Genomic DNA, 26,115 nt, shown 5'->3' with positions numbered 1-26,115 from the left:
GGGTGTCTAACTGCAGTGTAGACATACCCTTAGACTTCATTGGTCATGCCCCCAGTTCAACAGCCTCATTTGCTTAAAGTTAAGCATGTACATGAGCGCTTTCCTGAATCAGGGATCCAATTGCACCAGTTTGGGGTATTATTTATAACTAATTACCAGCAAAACTCCAAAACTTGTGAGGTGGTTGCATGTACAAACGGTTTCATTTGCTCTCCTTTCTTTAACCATGCATCCTTCATATGACCAGCCTCCTTTGCCACCTGTTACAGATAACAAGATTCCATTAAGGATAATATTTACAGTATCTCTTAAAACGTTTAACAAAAGTTAACACAGCTGAGATGGCATGGCACTTAGAAATGGTGATATCAAATACTTACCATTTTTATTAAAGTCCCAAAATGCACATCTAACTGTTAAATTATCCTGTTTGAAAAAAATACACACATTTTACTGAATTATAAGTTGATGAGTAAGGCAGTTATGAGTATAAAATGGACAGAGAAGTAAGGACTGTCTATAGCAATACAACATAATAAGGAAAAGCTATTTCTTCTATGTTAGCCTAAGGTGTACCAGACTGTGGATGGATGAGGACATCTATACAAATGTGGATATACATAACAAACTAAACTTGGCTATATGAGTAGATCTATTGCCCTTAGCTTGTGCAGAAGGATTATTATTGGTGGTAGGAATAGGGGCTTTTCCTAACTACCTGCTGTTTTGTTGTCTGTATGGACAGTGTAGATTGAATTTAAGGTTTTATTTTAATCTTTCCAAGTTTCTCACATCGTAAATATTATCTTAACCTCTTGGACCATGTGACAGAGTGTGAGTCACCTAAGGCTGACTCATCACTCTGTGCACTTTGCAAGGGTCCCTACAAGGGCCAAATTGAGATAATTGGTTAAGCACCAGGTAATTAACCAGGCGGAGATAGGAGGGTAAGGCTGAAAGGAAGGGCCAGAGAAGCTTGAGAGGTGAGATCTCTCTTTTCCCTGGGCCTGGGTACTAGATAAAGGTTTGGGGGACTGCTGCCTTATGCTGAGGACAGTTTGCAGTAAGAAATCCAGGGGGAGAGAGTACTGGCCTGTGACAGATCACAGCCCTGCACATCTTACTTGTGGCTTCAAAGGGATTACTCATCTGAATGTGGTTCCATTCTATATGCATCCGAAGAAGTGGGCTGTAGTCCACAAAAGCTTATGCTCTAATAAATTTGTTAGTCTCTAAGGTGCCACAAGTACTCCTGTTCTTTTTTCATCTGAATACAAGCTACTCATAAGTGTCTGCAGAATCAAACTCTTAGTTTGGAGGGAATGGAACTTTTCATCTTAGGATACGTAACATAAGGGCAGAATATGTGATATCTGTAAGTTTGTCTCTGGTAAGGAATTAGTTTTTTTAAAAAAGATTTTTTGGTCATGTTTTAGTATTGCAATGTTAAAGTTTTAAAAGTGTTGTATTTTTCTTGTGGATCCTAGAACATTGCAGCTAGTAACTGATATATAATGTTATTATGAACAACAATACTACATTGTTGCATTGGCCTCAACATTTTACCAGTGCAAGTTCTGATTACAGAGAGCTAGCTTTGGGAAAATCCCACACAAGGGACTGGAATCTCTGCCAGTTTCAACCCAGAATGTTTCTTGGGAGACCGGCAGATTTTAATCCATCCATGAACAAGCAGGGGATATCAGCCCCCAAAATGTATAGATTACCCAAATCTGTGTGGATCTAAGGACAACCACACAGACCAAGCCAAGGCTATATGCTAAATGCTGTTTCCTGGCTGCATTACCTCGGTGAAAGCCATGTTCCCAGTGTTTCCCTATTAGCCATAACTGCCTAAACCCCACTCATGACATGTTCATTCATCTAAGGGGGAACACCATAAAATATGCTGGCTGGGTAGGAATTTGATAGAATAGAGAGAAATCCCTAATAACTGCAAATCAATGGTTTGCATAATGTTAATTAATAAACATTATTGGTTCACATGAGATCTGTTGGAAATTTTGAAGCCAATGAACTTAGATGAGAAAACCACAAAAGAACCACAGAGCAACTGAAGCAGCCTGCATATTCAGCATAGCATAAGTGCTAAAACAATTCTAAGTGAGTCAGTAAAATGGCATTTTGTAAACTGCTAAAACTTCAGTCATACCTGAATAGGCTTGGTGTTCTGTAGAGTGACAGTAACATTTGCCTTCAAGTTGCTAAGCGTGAGGTTAGCTACACTTGATGATATGACATTACTGATTAGAGAGAGATTCTCGAGTGAAGAATCCTGAAACAACAAAAAGGTAACTAAGTAGAAAAAAATTAAATACAATAGAGCATGCACACACACAATTTCAGTTATTGCAATGATTAGAGCTGGGCAAAAATGTCTGAAATGTTAAAATCTTCTGATTAGAAATGGAATGACTTTTTGTGAAAATTTATGCTCATTTGCCCCTCACCACCCCATTTTTCGATCAGTTCTAACACGGAGTTAAAGATTATTATGAAGGAGCCCGCATGTACAGGGTCCCCAAAAATTACCTGAAATGGAGTTGTCTTTTCAAAAAAGTTGAATATAATTCTAGAAGCCAGAGGCATATCTTCAGAAGACAAGTTGGTCAGCAATGAGGAAGGCAGTGCAATAGCTCCAACACTATTTATAGGTGCTTGGGTCCCTAAAGCAATCTGAAAATTAAACATAAAAAGGCATAATAATTTTTGTTGCTAACAGAAGATTAGATTGTGCCTTAGGCTCAATCCTGAATATAGGAGCAGCCTCTTGTATAGCTGTGCCACCCCTGGAGCACCATTGGGAAGGAACCATGACTCAGAATCATACTATTTCCCCTCAGTGGCAGAGCCAGGTTTTGCAACTTGCGGGCGGGGGGACCATTGGTTGTGGGCTAGAGAACAAGTCCGCCCATGCACCCCCAGCAGCGGTGCTTCCTGTCCCCCTGGGCGTGGTCCAGTTCCCCATTCTTGGCATTGAGCCCTAGTGCATGTGATTGCAGGGCCATTCAGGTTCGGCCCAGCCACCCACCTGTTGTGATGGAAGGGTGGCCAAGCCAAATTTGAGTGAATGGCATCGTAACATGGTACGTGGGGTTGCAGCACTACCCCACCCAATGAGTCATGTTGCAATGTCCAGAGCAGGGAGGTGGGCCAAGCCCTGCAGACCAGGAGCTGCTGCTGCCAGGTGCATGTGGGACAGGCTCACTCTCCAGCCCCATGTGAAAATTCATGTTGCACACCTTGCCTCCCTATTAGCTGCATCCCCTGCTCTTCTTTAGCTCCAGGGGAGAAATAATTTACCTCCGCTCTTGCACCCAGCTATGGCTCCATCCATTTGCTCATGAGGACAGAGCATCAGCATTGTGGGTAACCGTGCTTTGCAAAGGACCCAGAGCCATAATCTGGGTAGCTCTAATGTAGGAGCTATGCAGGAGGTGGGGCATGCACAGCTGCACTGGGGCTAGCAACAATCTAGCTCTTAAGGAGTCATTCCAGGGGCTGAGAGAAGAGGGGAAAACAATGTATGCTTTTATAAGAAACACTGAGATGGTAAGGAGGAGGGAGTTGGGAAACAGACGTATAGTTCCGCATATATTTTAGCTTATCCAAAGTTGGTATTTTGTAGCACAGAAATTTACAGAAGTATTTAACTACTTAAATTCCAGACATCAGGAAGGAGGTGGCAGTGATGACAATGTTATTAAAGGTTTACTACAAAATTGTTTTTATTTTTTAAAAGAAATCCCCAAACCCTTTCTGTATGAATCCAAAAGAGCTGTACATAGCCACTGTTTGTAACTGAAGTTTAATACTGCATCTTAAACAAAATTTGAGACAATTATCCCAACTTTAACATCATTTGCTGCCAGACATCTTACACCATAACTAGGAGATGAGATCAAGCCCTAAACTTAAAGGTCTGCAGATCAGAATTTTGATTTGGCATATTATAAAACTAAGGACATTTTGTAAAATTTGGATTTAAATCTAGGATCATAATTTGAACTCCTTCAAAATTTGGGTGTCTTCAGAGCTAGGATCTTGGTGTGGGCTCATCTTTAATTACGACTATACAAAGCAAAGGTTTGAAATAATTATTCCTTTTTAAACTGCTTATTTTTATTCCATTGTTTATAGTACTGGTGATGTCATTCATTCTAGCAGGTAAACCAGATCAACTGTAGTTCAGTTTTCTCAAGACCTTAAAGATGTAACATCATACAAACAGGATGTTAATTTTTAGCTAAACTTTTGGGGTACACCTTTAAGATTAAGTATGTTTTAGTCTCGTTAGCGATACTAGTCACCTCAGAAAGCTAAGATACTGTAGTTGTACAACTTAAAAGAGTAATAGTTTAGAGCTCATGAAAGGTGTTAGACTCTCAGAACTCAAGACAGAAGTCATATGTATCATCAAAAGAGCAGTCACGGCCGAGAAACAGCAGGGCAAGCTTCCCAGCAATGCTCTAACAATGTGCATCAGTCCTGCCCTGGAGGTCAGGGAGGGGTAACTTCTCAGTGTGCAAGGGTAGTTCAAACTCCAGAACCCAGTCTCTCACCTCTCAGGCTGTTAGCACCGAGACGCTAAGTTTACGAAGGCATTTCCATCACTCTAATCCAGACTAGATACAAATTTGTTGAAAAGCTCTGCATGTCTCATTACCAGTTCCCTAAACCTTATAGTACATCATGAGATTTACTTAGCCAAATTACTCCTGACGGAATTCTTCACCAAAAAATTTAAGAATTTATTCACACAATATTCTAAAATTTTGCATATTTTATTGTCCATAAAGAGAGATGGAGGCTCCAGCATGGTAGTGGGGAGCACAGGTCACTGGCTGCATAGAGGTGGGAGATCACCCTGCAATGCTCCCTCACTCCTCTGGACACAGACTGGGCAGTGAGGCTGCACCCAACCCTGACACAGTGCAAGGGCCAGGCCTGCCCCAGAAACATCCTGGGGCCCTGCCCCTCCCTGCCATATGCACCAAGATAGCAAGCAAGAGGGACAAAGTCTCATACGCCCAGTCTTGGCCCCTGACCTAGGTGTGGGGCAGGCAGGCTCAGCCTGGCACAATCTAAGTGTGGAGGGGCTTAATGTGGGGTGAGAGGGTTCTGTGTGGGGCAATCTGGGTGCAGATGGCTTGGTGGGCAAACTGGGTGTGGAGTGGATCTGGATGCACAGGGGCTCATTAAGGGGTTCCAGATGCAGGGGGAATCCAAGTGAAAGTTGTTCAGGTGTGGGGGGGATGGAGTTTGGTGGGGGAGTCCAGGTGCTGGGGAAGTGGGGCTTGGTGGGGTGGGGGTCTGGGTGCAGCTGGTTGGGTCTCGGTGGGTTGGGGATCTGGGTGTGGAGGGCTTGTCAGGGTGGTCCAGGTGCAGAGGGATGGGTCTCATCAGGCTGGGAATTCGAGTATGGGGGACTCAGCAGGGGTAGTCTGGGTGCAGAAGGGCTCTGGATGCACAGGGGTTGGGCGGACGGGGGAGTAACTCCCTGTACAGTGTCCCCTCCCTCCGTGGCTGAGGAGCATTGGGCCAGGAAGCAGGAGGGGGTACAGAGCTTCCTGCGGTCGGGGGTGGGTCTGACGCAGCCCTGGCCACTCCTTGCAGGGAAAGAGGAAGTCCCGTTCTGCCCAGCCCAGTCTGGACTAGCAGCTGAGCCCAGCGCAGGGTAGAAACCACTCGCTGGGGCATCCCAGCTCTGCCCCCCTTTCTGGTGATTTACCTCTCCACCAGCTGCTCCAGGCACCCAAAATGATGCACCTGCGCTGCTGGGGAGGAGCTCATGACTGCTCTTGCAGCTTCCCTTTGCTTCCCCATCATTTTCTGTGGAGAAGCAAAAAAATCTGGGGGGACACATGAATTCTGTGCAGGCACAGTGGTGCAGAATTCCTCCAGGAGTAGCAAATGTCAAGTTTCCATTACTACCTCCTTCCTAGTCTCACCAGACACTTATACTTCACACATTTTTAGGAAAACAAAACAGAACTTAGATCTTGCGGTTATTTCACATTATTTATAATCTAGAAGGATATAAGTACCACTTATTGCTCAAATCAGACTGTTACCAATTTGCCTGGGAAGACCAACAGTGCTCTAATATTTGAGAACTTTTGATCTCTCACAGAAAAAGCCTTAATGGTTTGTAGTGTGCCCTTTAGAATTATCCCAAAATCAGGGGGTGGAAAGGCTTTCAAGTGAGAAAGCGGTGTTAAACCTTTCCAAGCACTTTTTTCTTGGCAAGGCCAACTGACTGTGAGTGGCAAATATATATGAAATTCATCAACTAAGCAACTTAATAGCTCTTTTCCAGGCAGCCAATGTAATTCTAATACCACTTCTGACAGGTGAGGCCATCTGGCAAAACTCCTTGAAATTCTTCAATGCTCTGGGGGTGGGTGATTAAACTATTCATGTTTTTAGGCTGCTGGAGTAGGGGGATGTTTTGCCAAATCCTTCTGGTGTTCTGCCTGTTCCCTTACTAACAGCTTGTTAGTGAAATATCAGCTTCTGCTAGGACAGTAGCTTACACCCTTCTTATCGATACAGAATTTTTCTCCTATAAGTCTTAGTGGAAGAATTTTAAAAAAAATCTTTTGAAGACTTCAGAAGCAAACTAGTTAATAAAGATCCTCTGATTACAGCAGACACGCCTAACAAATATCCTATGGCAGATCTGGATTTCAGATTCTCTTGATTAAATCTCTCTATTTTTCAATATAACAAATGCCCTTTATCCACAAAGAGTCTGCATTTAAATGTTTAAGGATTAAAATCATAGGTGACTTTACCTGAAGATCTGATGAATCTTGGACAGCAAATGACATTTTGCTGAAGTTGCTGCTGTGGACTTTGGTGACTGCTAGAGCCAAGGCCGGGGAGGTAAAATTAATGGATTCTGTTGAAAAGTTCAGTTTTAAGCCAATGGCATCCACTATTTTTATTATTCTGTTAAGACAAAATATGCTTAGTATTACAATGCGCCTATCGCTTCATTTTCAAGTGGTTGTGAAACAGCAAGCCAAGCATATTCTGAAAACAATCACAGCTTTTCTCTGATCTCTCTTATGCCAATGTAAATAAGAAGGAACTCCACTGAAGGCCATGGAGTTACATCAGTGTAAAACCAGTGGAATCAGAATCATGCCTCTGATATAAAATTTCAGTGTGGGCGAGGAAAAAAAGTGCAGGCTGATAGTTTGCCCATCATTCGAGGAGCTACCTATAATGTATCACTTTACCAAGATGACAAACACAACATTCAGTTCATCTGTTTACAAAAATGCATACCTTTGAGACATTGGGGATTGTAATGGAGCATTTAGGAGATCGCTAATTGTGTTGACCATCTCTTTTGCAACTTTTGGCTCTATTTTCTGGGCTGACAGAACACTTTCCATTTTGGATATTATGCTCTCAACTTCAGAGGGATTAATCGTGGTATGTGTGATATTTGACAGATTATCCAAAATGTTTCCTATGGCAGAAGAAAAATAGTGTACATTAATTGAAAACCATCAGAATATTGTGTATGTCAAAGGGAATAAACCTGAGGAGAAAAATGAGCCATTATGTGATGGCTACCATCTAGGCCAGTGGTCACCAACCTGTCAATTGCGATCGACTGGTCAACCCTGAAGACTCTCCTAGTTGATCATGATCTCTGGCCGTGGTGGTGTAGCGGGGCTGCCTGCCGCTAAGGCAGGCTCCTTGCCTGCTCTGGCCCCATGTCACTCCCGGAAGCGGCCAGCACGCCCCAGCAGCCCTGCAGGTGTCTCTTCGCGCTGCTCCTGCCCAGAAGCACCGTCCCCGCAGCTCCCATTGGTCAGGAATGGGGAGCGGTGGCTAATGGGAGCTGTGGGGGCAATGCCTGCAGAAAGGGGCAGTGCACAGAGAAATGTGTCCCCTCCAGGGGCTGCAAGGGTGCATTGGTCCTTTCTGGGAGTGGCATGGCCATGTGGTGCACTACTGGCTGGCAGGGTGGGACAGTGGCCTGGCTCATGATGGGGAGGAGGTGTCAATGTGCCTGAGTGGGGCTGGGGCAGACAGGGAGCCTGCCTTAGCCCCTCTGCACCACCGATTAGGAGCAACCCAAGGTAAGTGCCCCTGGTGGGAGCCTGTGCCCCAACCCCCAGCCCTGAGCCCCCCTCCTGGAGCTAGCACCCCATACCCCCTCCTGCACCCCAACCCCCTACCCCAGGCTCAGCCTGGAGCCCCCTCCCAAACCGTGAATCCCTCGGCCCCAGCCCAGAGCCTGCACCCCCTCCTGAACCCCAATCCCCTGCCCCAGCCCAGTGAAAGTGAGTGAGGGTGGGGGAGAGTGAGTGACAGAGAAAAAGGGGGGTGGAGTGAGCGGGGTGGGGTTTTGGGGAAGGGACAGGGCCTTAGGGAAGGGGCGGGGTAGATTCTGGGTTGCCCTTAAATTCAGAAAGTGATCTTGGGTGTAAAAAGGTTAGAGACCACTGATCCAGGCTGATGTACCAGGGATTGAACCCATGGACCTCCAGAATTAACTGCATGAGTTATTAAGGATTGAATTAAAGAGACTAGGCTCCAGAGCTAAGGCTATAACAGATTAGTATTCTCTGCAGACTGGCACAGAGGCAGACTTATAAACACACTTACTGGTGGGTTACTGTGAAGGGGTGGACTACGTCTGGAGACCCTGCTGGAGACTGCATAGCCTTGCCTCGCCCAGCCCCAGAAAAGAGCAGAAGAGAAGTCCTCTAAGCAGCCTACAATGGCTGCAGGGGAAGCAGCCAATCAGAGGAGCTGCTGGAGTGGCCAGTCAGAGCCCAGGAGGGCCATATAAAAAGCGGCAGCAGAAACAGAACAGTCAGTTGCTGCCTGGAGTGGGAAGAGAGTTGACCATTTTCCTAGCTGGCTGGAAGAGCAGCAGGACCATGGACAGCTCAGTGTGGCAGGGAATGGGGGAAATAGGAAGACGCTCCTGGCTGGCTGTGGGGACTAAGCAAATACTGAGACCAGGGAGGGCTCCAGGAAGACAATGTCTTTGGGGAGGAAGCCCAGGGGGTATGCCCTATACCAGGGCCCGAACAATTTAAAGACTGTATACCCTGAAAGGGGTTTGTTCTATTCCACGGTGTGTGACTAGGCCCAGAAGGCTGAGTCATTGAAGACCTGCCGAAGATACAGAGACGAGGCAGATGAGGTAATATTGTTTATTGGATCAACTTCTCTTGGACAAAGAGACAAGCTTCCGAGCTTACACAGAGTTCTTCAGGTCAGAAGAGCAGCTTTGTGTAAGCTCATAAGCTTGTATCTTTTTCCAGCAGAACTTGGTCCAATTAAAGATATTACCTCACCCAACTTGTTTTCACACAGCAAGCCTAGCCCAGAAGGTGGACGTTCATCACTAATTAAATCACAGTGGAATTATACTATTCACATATATAAAGAAGATTAAAATTCAGCACCGGTGTAAATGGACCCTGTTTTGTTTAAACTAGTCTCTAATTTTCAGCCTGCTAATTCTAATTTTATATCCTTAAATTGAGAGCTATTGTTAGAAAATATGCATTAACTGGTAAAATATTTATAATTATGGTATAATCTTGGCTGCCCTACATGTAAGGAGGACTGGCTGGAGAGAAAGAAGGCAGGAGGCACTCTGCCTAGTCTGAAGGGCTGACAAACTTCAAACTCACTGGAGCAGTGAGACTAGTCAAGGGGAGGATGCATCTCAGGACTTGCTATTTTGAAAAGATCTGTAACTCTCTTGTGCTTGTTAAGAGTAAAGTGACTGTGATTAAGAAATTCCTTCCCTGCTTTCCTGCCATGTTGTCCATGAAGGGGTTAAACTAAGAAGCCACAGTTCCCACAGTTTAGGAGGAATTCTGAAGGAGTGTGTATAAGCAACTTGGGAACTAGGTCTGAGGCAGTGGTTTCATGGTCTGGAGCACCTGGACTGTGGAGTCCCACATCTCAAGAAGGGCTCAGATAAGCAGATGGAGCCTATGTATGTGCCTTAGAGTCCCAGAGCAAGAAACAGTGAGTAGTTCCTACCCAGACCTATTTGGGTAAGAAGCATTTGAGATCCAGCATTTAGGTCCACTCACAACAGACTGGCATCGGTACAGTGTAGTACTGGGCCAGGCTGTGACAGATGCATCCCTATTTTAATATGCCAAATTCCAAAAATATTAATTCCATAAAAAGTGTAACGCTGACATTTATCTATTTTTACTCTTCTATTTTTCTTGTACCAATGTAGAGAGGATCTTTCCATTGAATTCAATGGTCTTTACATCAGGCACAGCTGAGCAGAGGTATAAGGATCCAGAAGATAGTATCTTGGTCTGCAGAGCTTTGGGTGACCTCTGCTACAACACCACCCATCCAGCAATCATAGCAGAACCATGATCAATGTACTATAAACCCCAGGAGACTAAGCACCAAAAGAAGTGCCTTCCACAGAATACTTGATTGGCTACACCTCTCCATGACCTCTGATTGGTCCAGACTCACTATTTAAGCATAGAGGAAAGTCTGTGCAACCCTTCAGTACCTGGGGTGCTGCTATAACAGACCCCACTCTCAATTCCCTGCTTCTGACCCTGCCTCTGTTCTTCGGCTCTGCCCCTTTGCTTGACCCTGATCCCTGACTCGAGCTACAGTCTCCGACTACACCTCTGATTCCTGACTGTGGTTCTGACCTTCAGCTTGACTCCTGGTTTCTGACTCCTGCATCCCGATTCATGGATCCCAACTCCTGCTCCGCTATCAGGCCCTACTCCTGTGCTGACCACTAGACTAGTCTCCTGGTCCTACCCACTAGGCCAGACCGCCCATGTGCTGGTCATGACAAGAGGTGCATTGATCTTCACCAATTGTTTTTAAAAGTGGGCATCAGGGAGAGTACCAGCAGAATGGAAAGACTACATCATAGTGTCCCTTTGCAAGGGTAAAGGATCTTGCACTGAGTGTGGCATCTACAGGCTGATCTTACTGCTATCGGTCCCTGGAAAGATCTTTGCTCGCATTCTGCTTGGTAGGATGCAGCCACTTTTTAATAGACTTCCACAGCAATCAGGTTTCACTATGGGACTGTCCTTTACCCTCCAGCTGAGATGCACCAAGAATTTAACCACCCACTTCACACGGCATATATTGCCATCAATATATGGCTTTTGATCTGGTTGACAGGTCAGCACTTTCATCCCAGGTCAGCTTTTGATCTGGTTGACAGGTTCACACTAAAAGGAGCTGGAGTTCCAAGTGCACGATCTTCACCCTGGTACCATTGTGAAAGTGTGCATTGGTTCATGGCTTTCTGCACAACGTCAGCTGTGCAGCAGAGGTGTGTTCTCTCCCTGGCAGCCTTCTGCTGAGCTATTGACTGAATACTAGGATTTCCCACTCCAAACATCGGAATCAAGGTTGGTCAAGTCACGTTCATTGACCAAGATTATGCCTATGATGCTGTCCTATTTGTGGGAAAGCCAGAGAATTTCCACCCTGCCTTCAAAGTTTCCGAGATGCTGCCCACACCGTGGAGTTGAATGTCTCATGGCAGAAGACCAATGTCCAGAACCTTGGAGCTGGGCCACCAGAATCCTCAATAAAGATGGGGTCGAGCACCATGGACAGCGCCAATGAGTTCATCTACCTAGGCCACAAACTGAGTTCAAACTGTTACAGCAAACCAGATGTCCTCTGACAAATAGGTCTCACCACCTCCTACATGAAGTTCATGCTTTGCCTATGGATGCAAAAATATCTCTGCGCTGAGACAAAGTTCAGGATCTATCAAACTTGTGTACTGCCATACTGCTATATCGGTCAGAAACTTGGACTCTCTTACAGGCAGACTTGGAGAGCTAGAGGCATTCCATATGCGCTGTCATCACCAAATCCTGAGCATAAAGTGGTTTGACTTGTGCAAAATACCATAATCTTGCAGAGATCTGCCCTTCCTCCAGTCATTCACTGTATTCAAAATCAGCATTGCATATTCCTCTGCCATGTCGCCAGGATATCCCAGCACACCATGCTCTCAAACTCTCCATCGACATACAAAGGGGTGTATGCCTGGATTCTACCTGATGTTGCCTGAGGGGCCACCCCAGAGATTCATGGATTCACAGGACTGAGTCAGATCTGGGAACTTCTCTCTACAATGTCTGGTATGATGCCATCAGCCATGGTCACTCTGGCTGGCGCAGTGGTCTTCAGTAGACCAGGCACATTTGATGATATGTCTGGCCTTTAATGACATTTTAATTAACTATTTTCTGGAAGTTTTATCTTTTGACTTCAGTGGGAGTAGGATAAGATCCAGAGTAGGGATTTCAGAGACAACATACTCACACAAACATAAATATCTAAAATCTCAGAGGATATTCCCACCCAGTTTCAACTTTTTAAGGAGGATCTAGTATTGATGGATAATTTTGCTTTGTTTCCACAAAGCGTTTTTTTTTTTTTTTTATGGCCGCAACTGAGAATTCTTTGCCATGACTCCGAATCCCTTTCTTTTAAGGGAAAAAAAGAAGAGAAATATATGAAAGCAGTTGGTAATTTATCTGAAGAATACATTTAGTTGCAGGATTGAAAATATATTCTTTCCCCCCCCTCCCCCATCCCTCTTCTGGTCTTTTGTTGTTGTTTTGTTTTGGTTATTTTTTTTTGCTATGTTTTTTCACTGAAGCATAAAAGCCTCTAAAATCATGAAGACTTATTTTAAATTCAAACTTATTTCAAGACTTTTCTGCCCAGTTCTGTCACTCTTATTTGTTTACTGCATTTTGCCTATCCAATGTGTGGTGCTAGAAACCGGTCACATAGAGCCTTAACTCCTATTGTTATCAATGGGGCTACTTGTAGAGTAAGGCACTAGTCAACATGAGTAAGGGTGGCAGAACCTCTCCCAAAGAGAGTTCTGTACTCTATTAGGTTTTCTTAAGATTCTTAACAGCACAAGGCTCTTTCAGAACTATGTTACTTAAATCAGTTTTGAAACTTTATTAAACGGGTAAGATCTCAGTTCTGTGAGGGGGAAAAAAACTCCCTCAGACAAAAGATGCCAATCTATCAGCTTGTCATATTTACCTGTTGTAACATTGGCCCCGGTAGCTTGGCTATCAGTGGTCGAATGAATACCAGGAGGCGAGAGGATGGTAGGTTCAGTGGAAGGAGCAGAAGACACATTTATAGGTTTGGTTGAAGGAATGGCAGAAGGAACTACAGTAGCAGGTTTGGTTGGAGATGTAGGAAGAGAAATTGTGGTAGATTTGGTGAGAGATGTAGTGAAATGTTTGGTGAAAGACATAGGAATGCTAACGGTACTTGTAGGAGAAGATGTAGCAGGGGAAATTGTAGTGGTGTGTGTAGGAGAAGGAGTAGCAGGGGGAATTGTAGTAGGTATGGTGGAATGCGTAGCAATAAGGTTGGTCAAAAGATGATTTGTAGTGTTATGTCTGGTTGAAAGAGGAGGAGAAAAAACAGTGGTATGTTTGGGGGGATGAATATCATGAGGAGGTCTGTCAATAGAAGTTTTACTGGAAGAAGCAGTAGGAGAAGCTGAAGGGCCAAGTTTGGAAGTGGCAGCACATCCAACTGTGACTTGTCCATAACTATAGAAAAATAAAAGAATGGTATGAAAGTTGTGGCAAGCTTAGCATTGTTTATATATTAAAGAACACAATTTAATAAGGCTTCAGTAAAGGAAACCTTTTAAATAACATCATTACAATATCAAAGGGGTAGCCGTGTTAGTCTGAATCTGTAAAAAGCAACAGAGGGTCCTGTGGCACTTCTGTTAGTCTTAAAGGTGCCACAGGACCCTCTGTTGATTATTACAATAGTGCATCATATCAGATGACTGTGGTACTCTGGCAACAAATACTGTTAATTTATCACGGTTTGAGGATGCAAATTCTGAATTCTATTTTTGTTAAATGTTCACCAGTAATTTAGGTATTGTAATAGCAACACTATGTTGGGTGCCTACTTTGTGGATGATATCTGGACTTTGGACCTTATAGCATGTGGGAAACCCCATGTGAGAGAGCTAAAAGGAGAGGAAAATTCCAATGGCTTTTACTTATGGAGATTCCCTTCCCAATTGTTATGTTGTGGCTGGGGTGTTTGCTAGTGCATCCCAAACTAAAAATCAGAATATTCCTTAAATAGGAAAGGCAGCCTTTGTTATTTATACTTACCATGGCAATATTTGTAACTCTTCAGCAGTTGAGGGCCAAGATTGCAGAGCTGAACAGAAGCACAGGTCTATGGTGACAAAGACACAAAAAAGCATTATCCTGATTTGTCCAGTAGCATTCATAGCCATTATATACAATTGTTGAAAATCATATTTTGACCATTTAAATTCCATAAAGCATTTTGAGATAGTTTGTCAAGCTTTTTTTCACATTCATAATCATGTAATAAATCAATATAAATATTAGTACACCATTGCATCATTGCAGAGTGGCACAAGCTGTCACAGACAGTGGAGATGGCTCTTTTGGCATGTTGCAAACAAATGGAGTGTAGAATGCACAACTTCAAGACTTGTGATTTTAAAAAAGATAGCATGACCCACTACCATAAAAATACCTGTACTTTATCAAGTAGTGCGGCAGCCTGTCCTTCGTTAATTTGTTGTACAAACTTAATCAGCAGTTTTTCTAACACAAAATCTCCCCAATAAATACAAACACTAAATACATTCCATGTCTGAATATCCAAAATAGGAAACATGGCAGAGAGACACTTCACATATACTGTACCTGCAACTAACTTTAATTAATGCTTTTATTTTAAAAATACATTTGCTTCTTTTTTGTTAAAACATTTACAGGCCATCTTTAAAATTAGTATCCTTAGACTGAAGAGGGACACTGTAATAAAAATATATTAAAGACAACTTACCAATTTGGCGTATATCTGCTCTGTCTTTTAAACGTGCTATTAAATTGCTTATATTAACAGACTTGGCCAGCTTTACTATAAACTTACAGACTGATATACTGCAATGAGAAGAAAATTAATTGTAAACAAGAAACAGATTTAACTTTATATGTTGTAGACAGAAATACTGCCAATATCTGAATTCAAGTACCATTTTCCCAACCTATTTTCAAATCTGAGGACTATTATTATGCTAATAACCTATCCTTTTCACTTTAAAAATAGAGAGAACAAAAGTATCACTTTGTGCTGGTTTACTCTCTCCTTGTTCCACAGACACCAACGAAGTCTTAAGGCCAGATTCTCCACTGCACTCAGTTAAGCCAGACAAGTAGGTGAATGAAGACACAACACAGTGACTGAGTTTAAGTGACAGGCTGAAACTTTTGTTTAGCCAAAGTAATCCTGATGAGACCAGTACCCCAAATCTTACCACTCAAAATAAGGGGCCAGTGCAAGAGATCATGGCTTTACATCATACAGGGTTGGCACAATCTATTAGGCGACCTAGGCGGTCGCCTAGGGTGCTACAATTTGGGGGGCGGCGACCACAGCGGTATTTCGGCGGCAGGACCTTCCGCCGCCTCTGTGGGGGGCAGCATTTCAGGGCGGGACCTTCCGCCGCCTAGGGCGGCAGAAAAGCTGGTGGCGCTCCTGACATCATAACCCCAAACAAGAAATCAGCCAGCCTCTGCCTGATCTCACTGTCATTTGTGGGATCTAACCAGTTGCCCCCCTCATACAAATGAAGGTAGAGACTAGGAATTTTTTGATCTGCACTAGATTTAAGAGACTTCCCTTCTAATCCCCAGCAAAATCAGATTACCCCAGGAGCATGCCAGTCAGCAACTACCCTACCTCATACTGAGCAACAGTGGAAACAATTCAAATGTCCTTCCTCCCAATCCAAGCCTCCCAGAAGATGTGAAAAAGTCAAAATACTCTCAGGACATCAGCCAGTTCTGCCTGGAGGGAAAAATCCTTCCAGATCCCACAGAGGGGCATTCTGGCTAGGCCCACAGTACATAAAACAAAATTATGCCACCTTCAAGATACGGTTGCCAACCCTCCAGGATTGTTCTGGAGTCTCCAGAAATTAAAGATTAATCTTTAATTAAAGATTGTCATCTGATGAAACCTCCAGGAATAAATCCAACCAAAGTTGGCAACCCTACTTCAAGACCAATAACTCGCAGAGAGGGAGGCTAGAAAGTCATTAAGTGCCAGCAAAGATGGTGCCCATGTCTAGAGAAGAAGCATTATAATCCAGGGCTGGGGATATGTGTGGCTGACCAAAAAATGATCAGCTATCCCCCTACTAACTGGCAAATTGGGCGTGGTGGGTGGGACAAATGTCCTGTTCTATCTTCAGTGCCATCCCTTCGGTCTTCCTCCCTGCTGGTCTGGTCAAATCCTCTTCTCCACTGAGAAAGGGTGGGCATTTTATGCTGCATGAACAAAGCTGCGGGCAGGCGGGGGGGAGGGGAAGGAACAAAACTGTCAAGGAGCTAGTTACAGTTCCTTGATCCTCTGCCCTATTACCTACCATGTTGCAGATTAGCCTATCCTGGCAGTTATCCTAACCTGCACTAACTGGCAATGGTCCCTAAAGATGTACTCTAGCCAATCTTCCTCCCTTCTCTGACACTTTGGGGTAAATCCAAAGTGACTTCAATGGGATTATGGATAATGATAATGGATTTGATCCAGGGTCTCTCTGTCCCTGAGTCTGTATACATGGGTCCTCAATCCTGTTTCCATGTACTTCAATTGAGGCAAGATCAGCCCCACATTTGATTTCCTAGTTAGTTTGGCTCAGTTCTACTACATATCCATTTTTTGTACACTATACAGTACAGGGACCTTAGGGGTAAAATTATTATTTAAAACTTTAACATGGCAGACCTTTGGTTTTCTGCAGCACACTCCATAACAGAAGACTGTAAGGAAAAATAAAATAAAAGTAAAATATTCTTCCAATAGAAAACATATTTAATCATCAGATACTGAGAATGTCAGAAATAAATAGGAAGTGCACTTTTCCAAATAGCTATAATAACAAATAAGCACACAAATAAAAGTGCTTACCTCGCTTAGTTCCTGCAATGTTTTGTTGAATTCTGAAATTCTTTAAAAGCAAAGGTTAACTATAAATGGTGGATTCTACTTATGTTTATAAAGAAGATATTCACAGAAGTTAAAATGGTAGGAACTAAAAGAATGTTAAGATATATAATATTTCTTCAATTGTTCTTTGAAATTTACTTGGCAATGATTTCCTAACATGCTAACTCAAAATCATATTTTAAAACTGTATAATTACTTTAAAGGTGCAAATGTCTAATCTTATAGTAAACAGTATTTGTTAACAAAATAATTGGTTGGCATTTTGGATGAAGCCCTGTAATTCCTGTTTGGTACTTGACAATGTCAGAGGAATTTAAGTTTAATCCTCTGTCATCACACCCATATAAATGTATTTTATTATCAATTCACTTATTTTAAAGTAATTTAATATTGAGCAACAGACAATTTCTGACTTGTGTTCTGCTAACAAGCAAGTATGTGGAACACAATGAGAACTTGTAACTGAAGCAGGGCTTAGGAACAGAAGAGACATACAGGCTCCTTCTGTAAACAAGATCTGTCCCTCAACTATAGAATAAGCACCAACTTGCAAGGGAATTTTTCTGAATTCCAATGTATAGCTTACCACTTCAACCTTGCTCAAACCTATGCCACTCCAACTTTGAATTTGATGCAGTAAAACAGGAAGAGCCAGCAGAGAGAGTCAAAGAGGGGGGAATTTGACCAGAGTAATGGGCTAGGAAAATGATCTTATCAGCTTTGTTTTGCCTAACCAAGAGTTTTGGATGTTTGCAAAGAAAGCAAAGTACATATCTTTGGAATATTATGAAAGAAAACATGGCACCAGAGTCTAAAACAGAACAAGGTGAATGTGACAAATGAATGTAGGCAATCATAAGCACAACATTTCATTTTCTAAGCAGAATGAGACCAAAACTGCGTCAACCATGTTTTTCTGATGAACACCCACATTTGAATTCACAGCTGACAACAAATAAGTGATCAGATATTTCCCCTTTAATCAGCCTGCCAGTAAACATGGTGAATTTCACACAACTTCAACACACTTTGTTATTTTCTTACTAAGGCCCTGATCCTGCAAAGATAGACCCCTGCATCTGTGTGGAGCCTCACTGAAGTTGCAGGATAAAAGTCTAAATAAGGATAGCAAATAATACTATTAGTAAAATATCAAAACACCAATAAATAAAACTAAGAATAGTCTAAGCAATGTAAATTTTACCCATGCTGTGAGAAAATACTGAAATTCCTTATGCATTCCTTAAAATATTATTCATTCTAGAATAAATACAGGAATAATGAGAAGTGAAAAGCCTGCTGATGATATAACAGTTCTCACTTAATCTTAAATACAAACAGGATTCCACAGAATTGGAAGAGTCAATTTATGATGATAGTTATAAGTTACTTACTTTGATTCTTGTAGAGTAGGTGTTATAAATGGAATTAATTTTGCGACTTTATTGCTACTGGTTACATCATCAATCTGTTAGAAACACAGATTCAAATAATAATTAAAAATTATAATTCTTATATCATTTTTAAAAAATGCACATCTTACTCAACCCAACAGTCTGAAATTGCAAAGGTTAAAAGCATTCATCATGAGCACACTTTAAAACATGTTTTAACAGAAATCTTAACAACTGTGACCCAGGAACAACTGGATGCCAACTGGCAGAGAGCACAGGGGATATATAGGATTTTTCAGGGATCCTCTGGGCCAGATATATGCATGATAGTTCACCGAAGGGTGGCATGTGAGGTGTCTACTGAAAACCAGTAACCCACTGGTATTCATAATCATTGTAAAATTTATGTATGGAGAATATTTAAGGAATTATATAACTATACTGAAAACAATATTCTTAAGGTCTTGGAGTTAAGGAAGGTGACCATATAGGGGCAGCAGGTGAACCCGCCCTTTGGGGAGGCTAGTCCGCCGGCCCCATCCCTTCCGCCTGAGGCCCCACCTCCCTGATTCCCTCCTCTCCCTGCATCTGGAGCCCCAAGCATTCCACAACCCAAGCTGTGCCGACCAGCCCACCCCAGCTGCTCTGGCCTGCCCCAGCTGGCCCAACCGCTGCCAGCAGGCCCGATACCTGAGCTGCCCCCAGCGACCCAGGCTGGCCCAACCCCCACTGGCCGTCCCCAGCCACACTGGCGTGCCTGATCCCCGGGCTGCCCAAACCATCCCAGCCAACCTGACCCTGGCCAGCCCCACCCAACCCCCGGGCCAGCCCAAGCCATGACAGCTATGCCAGTCCGAGCTGCCCCAGCTGGCCCGACCCCTACTGGCTGGCCTGATACCTGAGCTGCCCTGGGCTACCCTGGCTGGTCCAACTCCCGCTGGTCACACTGGTGGGCTCGACCCTGGTTGCCCCAGCCCCTCACTGCTGGCCGAGCCTGGAGCTGAGCTCTGCTGGCTTTGGGGGGAGCATGGGCAGTGCCACAGCCTGGGCCAGGGAAGGCTTAGCCTTCCCTGGCCAATGATACCCACTGCCCCTCTCACCCGGAAGTGACATACCCGAGAAATTCTCCTTTCAGGCAGGAGGTAACAGACACCTATGGCTCTATCTGGCCATTTGTCTATTGTACGCCTCCCAGTGTAGGTCTATTTGCATACTGAGTCACAGGCAAAAGAAGAGACTGTGAAATCTACAAGAGGAAATCTACAGGAATAAATAAACAACAGGTTTATGAATAAAGATGAATGATAGGACTGATATATCTCAAAAAAACACACTGAATCTTTCACCGAGAAGGCAAGCTGACAGCATGCTTGTCTCGTGTAAGGAGGGTCATCCAAGCCTGGCTCTAAACCACTGAAGGACTTTGGGTGAGCAATACTCGGTTAGTCTGGAATGTGTTTTATTTTATTTTATATGTAACTATTTGTTTCCAACACATCTACTTGCTATTACTTGAATCACTATGCTTCGTTAAATAAACTAATACTTGATTTCCCTACAAACTTATCTAACCGCTCTGTACTAAGTGTAGTGGTGATCTGAAGTGGAACTGGTAAGCTGGGGTGTACTGTTTCTTTGGAAGCAGTGGACCAGGGCTGCACACTTCAGGGAGACACTCGAGAGCTGCAGTTTACCATTTACTAACCTGTAAATTAACAGCGGAGTCTGTGAAGCCTCATGGGGAGCGCTTGTGCTGTCCATGGTCAGTGGAGAAAGGGAGCTGGCACAGACAAGACTTCCTCACACTCAGGGCAGGTCATGGCCAGGTGCATCACAGCCCTGGGTACCCCCGTGAAGCATCACACAAACAACTGATATTTCTATGTTTACTGCACATAGTGGACATTTTGCTGAAATGGACATCGGGCATCTAGTACACTGATATGGTACCAAAGGAACCATTAGCGATCGTGAAGCAAATTGTGATATAAGAGTTAACAATTTACAAAACATTTTAAAAATCATATTAGGATAAGAATAATTTAAATGGATAGAATGGATAATGGATAAAAAATTCTTAGGACTTACTATTTCAACACTTACTGAAGTATTATTGCTTTTTTCACTGTATTGAAATTTTATATAGCCCATGTAGAAAACTAAATACAAAAAGACAAACAAAGTTAATAATAATGTTCATGGTTAATTGCTTGATTTAGAACCATTTTGAGAACTATACATTTCACTTGTTTTGTATTATGTGAGAAGATAAATAAGAGTATTCAATCTACCTTCTCTGTACCATTCATTATTCTGTATTCTTTTGCCATGCTTATTCATTTCCTCTCTAAACTAAATATTCCCATTATCTTTAGTTTCTCTAGGTCTCTAATAATTTTTGCTGCCCATCTCTGAACACCTTCTATTTCTCCTATATCATTTTCAAGATAGAAAAACTAGATTGCACACACAGTGACCCAGACCTTGATCTGCATAAGGACATCTTTATACTGCTTCACCAATTTTAATCTGCTCTATATGTTTCAGGCTAGTATAGGGGGAATCTTCCGGTGGCATACTGATGATGTAGTGACTCCTATAGAATTCCCCACTTGTGACCAGTCAGGAGGTGTCACTGAAGGGAATAGGGAAGTCTGGGACTGGTCCAGTGTCAATGTAAATTAGAGCAGCTTTTAGGTTCACCATATACAGCTTTCTATGTCATCTTTAGGGCAGCTCTGTACCAGGCGAACAGCTATGTTTTCTGTTTCCGTCTAATCCATGATGGTACTTTCCCTCTCACTGCATGTCTACATAATTTCCTTAACAAAACCTTTTGATTTTTGAAAGTCCAAATATTTGTCAACAAATACTCCTTTATCCATTCTTTTGTTGACACACTCAAAGTAGATTAGAGAAGTACCATGCTTGTTTGTCCACTTTCATCTAAGTGTTCTATAAGTATTTTTCTAATCAATCTTTCACCCTCTGTTCCTGGTACTGAAGTAAAGCCTATTGGTCTGCAATTCCAAGATGACCCTTAGATCCTTTTTAAAAAATGAGTACATTTGTTAACTTTGCTTGGAGTAGCTAATTTTAATGAGAGATTTTATACTTCTAATAGGTTTCACAGTAGCAGCCGTGTTAGTCTCTAAGGTGCCACAAGTACTCCTATACTTCTAATAGTCGCTCAGATATTTCATTCAGAGCTCTTGGATGTACACCAACTGGTCCTTGTCCTTTAATTGATCAGGTTTTCATAGCATCTTTCCTTTTTGACTTCACAACCTTTGAAAAAAGTCACAGCAGACTGTATGTTCTTTGCAGTGAAGCTAAATGATTTCTTTGAATCAGAAATGATACACACGTCATTTAGTTTCTCTGCAAAGTCCTCACCCTCTTTAATTTCTATTTTTACTTCCCTATAGTCCAGTGGACCCACCAAGAGGTTTTCTGTTGCCAATATACCTAACAAATCTCTCATTTGTTTTTATGTCTTGGCTTTTCAAAATCCCTCTTAGCTCTCTTAATTATGAGTCTGTCAATTTTAGTTTCCTTAGTTTTAATTTTCATATCGTATTGTCTTGTGTAATACATCTAACTTAGAACCTATTACAGTGCTCCCTCAATACTTACATATGCTTTCTATTGTTTCCTTTTTATCCTTATTTTTAAATATAACACTATTTTACTGTCTGTTTAAAATAACATTAATGATATTATTATAATACAATTTTAAATGAATTCTTTACATTTCCTAAGCTTGATAATGATAGGTACTAGTAGTATATAAACTTTATATTTACATGTGGATGAGAGAAATTATAAATTTTATATTTTCCTTCAGTATGAAACTTCTGAAATACAAACTCAGAAAATATTTTCTTAAATATTATTTTTAATATTGCACATGATTTGGTAAGATAAAGTTACATTTTTTCCCCTTGGTTGGCAACCAGGATATAAGAATTTCAAACCTAGTATATTTTAGAGATTTTATAAAAGTTCTGCATTTATGCCTCGCTACTCAGAAGAGATAAATATTTGGAGATGATACATTTAAGAAAAAAAACCCACTAACCTGAATTATTACAGATGGCTGATAAATTATATAAGTTGTTACCAGTTAGTTTTGTTTCTGCAAAACAATATTAATCCAGTTCAATTCAAATGTAATCTTGTTCAACATATGTATTTAAATATTATGTTTTTAAATGATGAATGTTTATGTAAACTTAAATGTCTTCAGGTTTGCAAAATATTTTACATTCTATCTATGCTTTATTGGTGTTTGTAAGGCACCTGTCACCAGTCTATCTAAGTCCCAGTATCCAGATGTAATGTATATCTACCTAAATTGTTCTGTAACTCTTCCCCCAGCATAACTACATAGTATATCTGCACACATATACATAAACATACTCTCTCTATATATAATAAAAACATATTTTAGTGTTCACCATTTAAAAAAAGAAAACAAAGCAGCAAATATATTTTCCACAAACTAGTATCTGAGACAATGTGCAACTATTTCCCTATACCTAGAATGGGAAGTTAATTTAGTATCATATTAGATAGACAGACAGATATTATCCAAAGTCAGGTAGAGTAGCTACTTCTCTAAACAATGAAATAAGACGTTCATTTCTATAATCCATATTACAACTTTCCAGGTGCAAAGAGTGAAGAAAAGGGCCATTTATCTGGACAGTTTTGTTGTTAAATATTAAATTAAACAAACATGCATGGTTAAGCTAATAAGGTTAATATACTATGCACTACCATGTAATATAAATCAGCATATTATGAACAGGCTCTTAACATACTACCATGCTCAACCACTATAAAAACTATCATATGTTTCTGATGGTCTTCCTCTGGCGATTTATTTCACGAACATATGAGATTCAAAAACTATTCTATTTGGTCCGGCCCGTTATTTTATCCTATTGTGATATGAATTTTTTTTCTTTCACATGGTAAAATATGATGAGATAACTGGCTCTGTGGATGAGGGGGAAGCAGTGGATGTGTTATTATTTGACTTTAGCAAAGCTTTTAATACAGTCTCCCACAGTATTCTTGCCAGCAAGTTAAAGAAGTATGGGCTGGATGAATGAACTATAAGGTGGATAGAAAGCTGGCTATATCATCGGGCTCAATGGATAGTGATCAATGGCTCCATGTCTAGTTGGCAGCCGGTATCAAGCGGAGTGCCCTAAGGGTCGGTCCTGGGGCTGGTTTTGTTCAATATCTTCATTAATGATCTGGAGGATGGTGTGGATTACACGCTCAGCAAGTTTGCAGATGACACTAAACTGGGAGGAGTGCTAGATACGCTTCAGGCTAGGGATAGTATACAGAGGGATCTAGACAAATTAGAGGATTGGGCCAAAAGAAATCTGATGAGGTTCAACAAGGACAGGTGCAGAGTCCTGCACTTAGGATGGAAGAATCCCATGCACTGCTACAGACTAGGGACCGAGTTGCTAGGCATCAGTTCTGCAGAAAAGGACCTAGGGGTTACAGTGGACGAGAAGCTGGATATGAGTCAACAGTGTGCCCTTGTTGCCAAGAAGGCTAACGGCATTTTGGGCTGTATAAGTCGGAGCATTGCCTGCAGATCGAGGGACGTGATCATTCCCCTCTATGCAGCATTGGTGATGCCTCATCTGCAGTACTATGTCCAGTTTTGGGACCCACACTACAAGAAGAATGTGGAAAAATTGGAAAGAGTCCAGCGGAGGGCAACAAAAATGATTAGGGGGCTGGAGCACATGATTTATGAGGAGCGACTGAGGGAACTGGGATTATTTAGTCTGCAGAAGAGAAGAATGAGGGGGGATTTGATAGCTGCTTTCAACTACCTAAAAGGGGGTTCCAAAGAGGATGGATCTAGACTGTTCTCAGTGGTACCAGATGACAGAACAAGGAGTAATGGTCTCAAGTTGCTTTTTCACTAGGAGGGTGGTGAAGCACTGGAATGGGTTACCTAGGGAGGTGGTGGAATCTCCATCCTTAGAGGTTTTTAAGGTCAGGCTTGATGAAGCCCTGGTTGGGATGATTTAGTTGGGGATTAGCCCTGCTTTGAGCAGGGGGTTGGACTAGATGACCTCCTGAGGTCCCTCCCAACCCTAATATTCTATGATTCTATGTTTGTATATACAGTAAGTCATATACTTACCATTTTTACAACTTATACCTACAAAAAAAAGTAATGATCAGAAATAAAGGTGGCAGTACACGTGCAGCTCTGTTGCATAAATCCAATATAGTAGCATTGAAACATACTTCTATTTTATTTGTCCATCAAATAATAATCAGCTCAGCCAATAGCACTGCAAACTTCCACACCCCACTTAGCCAACCCTCCTGAATCCTGTTGTGTAGGCACCCTTCTTGGAGTGAGACTGTAGTTCAGTCTTCATTGCCAATCAATTCCTTATTTCTCTGCTGAGTTTATCATCTCATGCCAAATATGAAGCATGATTTATGTTTTTTGTGCTACACAATAAAAAGGGCCAATATATCTAATGCACTTTTTTTTTACTTTAGTAAATGGACAGCCATCAGAAGGCAGTGACTTTAGATTGCTGGATGATCCAGTTTTGAACCCTATTGTACAAAAGTAAAAGGTTCTATGCCAGTCCTGCGGGGCACTTTTTAAACATTATTTAAAGCTCTAATTATTTTATAAACGCACTTCATTATATAGTATTACAAAAATACTAATACATTCAGCTCACTGTTTAAATTAAAATAAGTTTGCCCCTTACCATTCGTAATGGCAGTAGTTGGTAGAGTAACACTGTCAGTTACATTGAAGGTTATATTTGCAGATAATTTCCCTAAAAGAAATAAAGGTAACTGAATTTATTAAAATAGTTAACACTATATTAAAAGCAATATATTAGAAAGACTCAGTTTAGATCATTTAGATAGTAGCACAAAGCTGACAAGAATGGACTTGTCTCTTTCTCTGTGTTGATACAGTGCCTTAGTGTTCTCAACCAGGAGTACGCATACTCCTGTGGGTACGCAGAGGTCTTCCAGGGTGTACATCAATTCATCTAGATATTTGCCTAGTTTTACAACAGACTACATAAAAAGCACTAGCGAAGTCAGTACAAACTTAATTTCATATAGACAAAATGAGAAAGTAAGCAGTTTTTCAGTAATAGTGTGCTTGTGACACTTCTGTATTTTTATGTCTTATTTTGTAGGCAAGTAGTTTTTAAGTGAGGTGAAACTTGGGGATACACAAGACAAATCAGACTCCTGAAAGGGTACAGTAGTCTGAAAAGGTTGAGACTAGGTTGAGAAAAGGTTGTGCCTTAGCACAATATGGCCCTGATCTTGTTTAGCGTCTGTATGTGCTACCACAATGGAAATATTAAATAGTAAGGATACAATAAATGCCATAGAGCAAGTTTAGGGACTATCTACATGTTTTTATGCCTCAACCCTGCAAAAACTGCTGGCCATCATCGTGATTTTCTTTTTTTCTATGTTCACACTGCGATTCAAATTGTGTCTGACTGAATAGTTTAAAGCCAATGCCTAGCCCACTCAGGCTAACCCAATCCATTGGATTCATACATAGGTTAGAAGATATTAATTTCCAAACTTGTTT

General features: G+C 41.9%; 1 protein-coding gene across 6 annotated transcripts in view; it reads right to left on the bottom strand.

The window, feature by feature from the left end:
• ADGRG2 (adhesion G protein-coupled receptor G2) overlaps positions 1-26,115 on the bottom strand; it is a 98,862-nt gene that overhangs the window by 21,922 nt on the left and 50,825 nt on the right. For all 6 annotated transcript variants that reach the window (XM_054006632.1, XM_054006640.1, XM_054006622.1 and 3 more), the window contains 16 exons: positions 25,259-25,330; positions 24,667-24,684; positions 22,564-22,620; positions 20,571-20,641; positions 18,483-18,556; positions 17,050-17,089; positions 16,867-16,901; positions 14,923-15,020; positions 14,211-14,277; positions 13,099-13,622; positions 7,318-7,504; positions 6,819-6,975; positions 2,554-2,697; positions 2,174-2,296; positions 381-426; positions 157-260 (listed from right to left, as the gene is read on the bottom strand). In XM_054006632.1, the coding sequence (XP_053862607.1) occupies positions 157-260; positions 381-426; positions 2,174-2,296; positions 2,554-2,697; positions 6,819-6,975; positions 7,318-7,504; positions 13,099-13,622; positions 14,211-14,277; positions 14,923-15,020; positions 16,867-16,901; positions 17,050-17,089; positions 18,483-18,556; positions 20,571-20,641; positions 22,564-22,620; positions 24,667-24,684; positions 25,259-25,330 (1,817 nt within the window). The remainder of the gene's footprint in view (positions 1-156; positions 261-380; positions 427-2,173; positions 2,297-2,553; positions 2,698-6,818; positions 6,976-7,317; positions 7,505-13,098; positions 13,623-14,210; positions 14,278-14,922; positions 15,021-16,866; positions 16,902-17,049; positions 17,090-18,482; positions 18,557-20,570; positions 20,642-22,563; positions 22,621-24,666; positions 24,685-25,258; positions 25,331-26,115) is intronic.

This window comes from Malaclemys terrapin, chromosome 1 (assembly GCF_027887155.1).
Source record: "Malaclemys terrapin pileata isolate rMalTer1 chromosome 1, rMalTer1.hap1, whole genome shotgun sequence".
In the NCBI taxonomy this organism is placed as follows: domain Eukaryota; kingdom Metazoa; phylum Chordata; order Testudines; family Emydidae; genus Malaclemys; species Malaclemys terrapin.
Note: the sequence above shows the minus strand (reverse complement) of the source record. Positions and strands in the feature narration are given on the sequence as shown.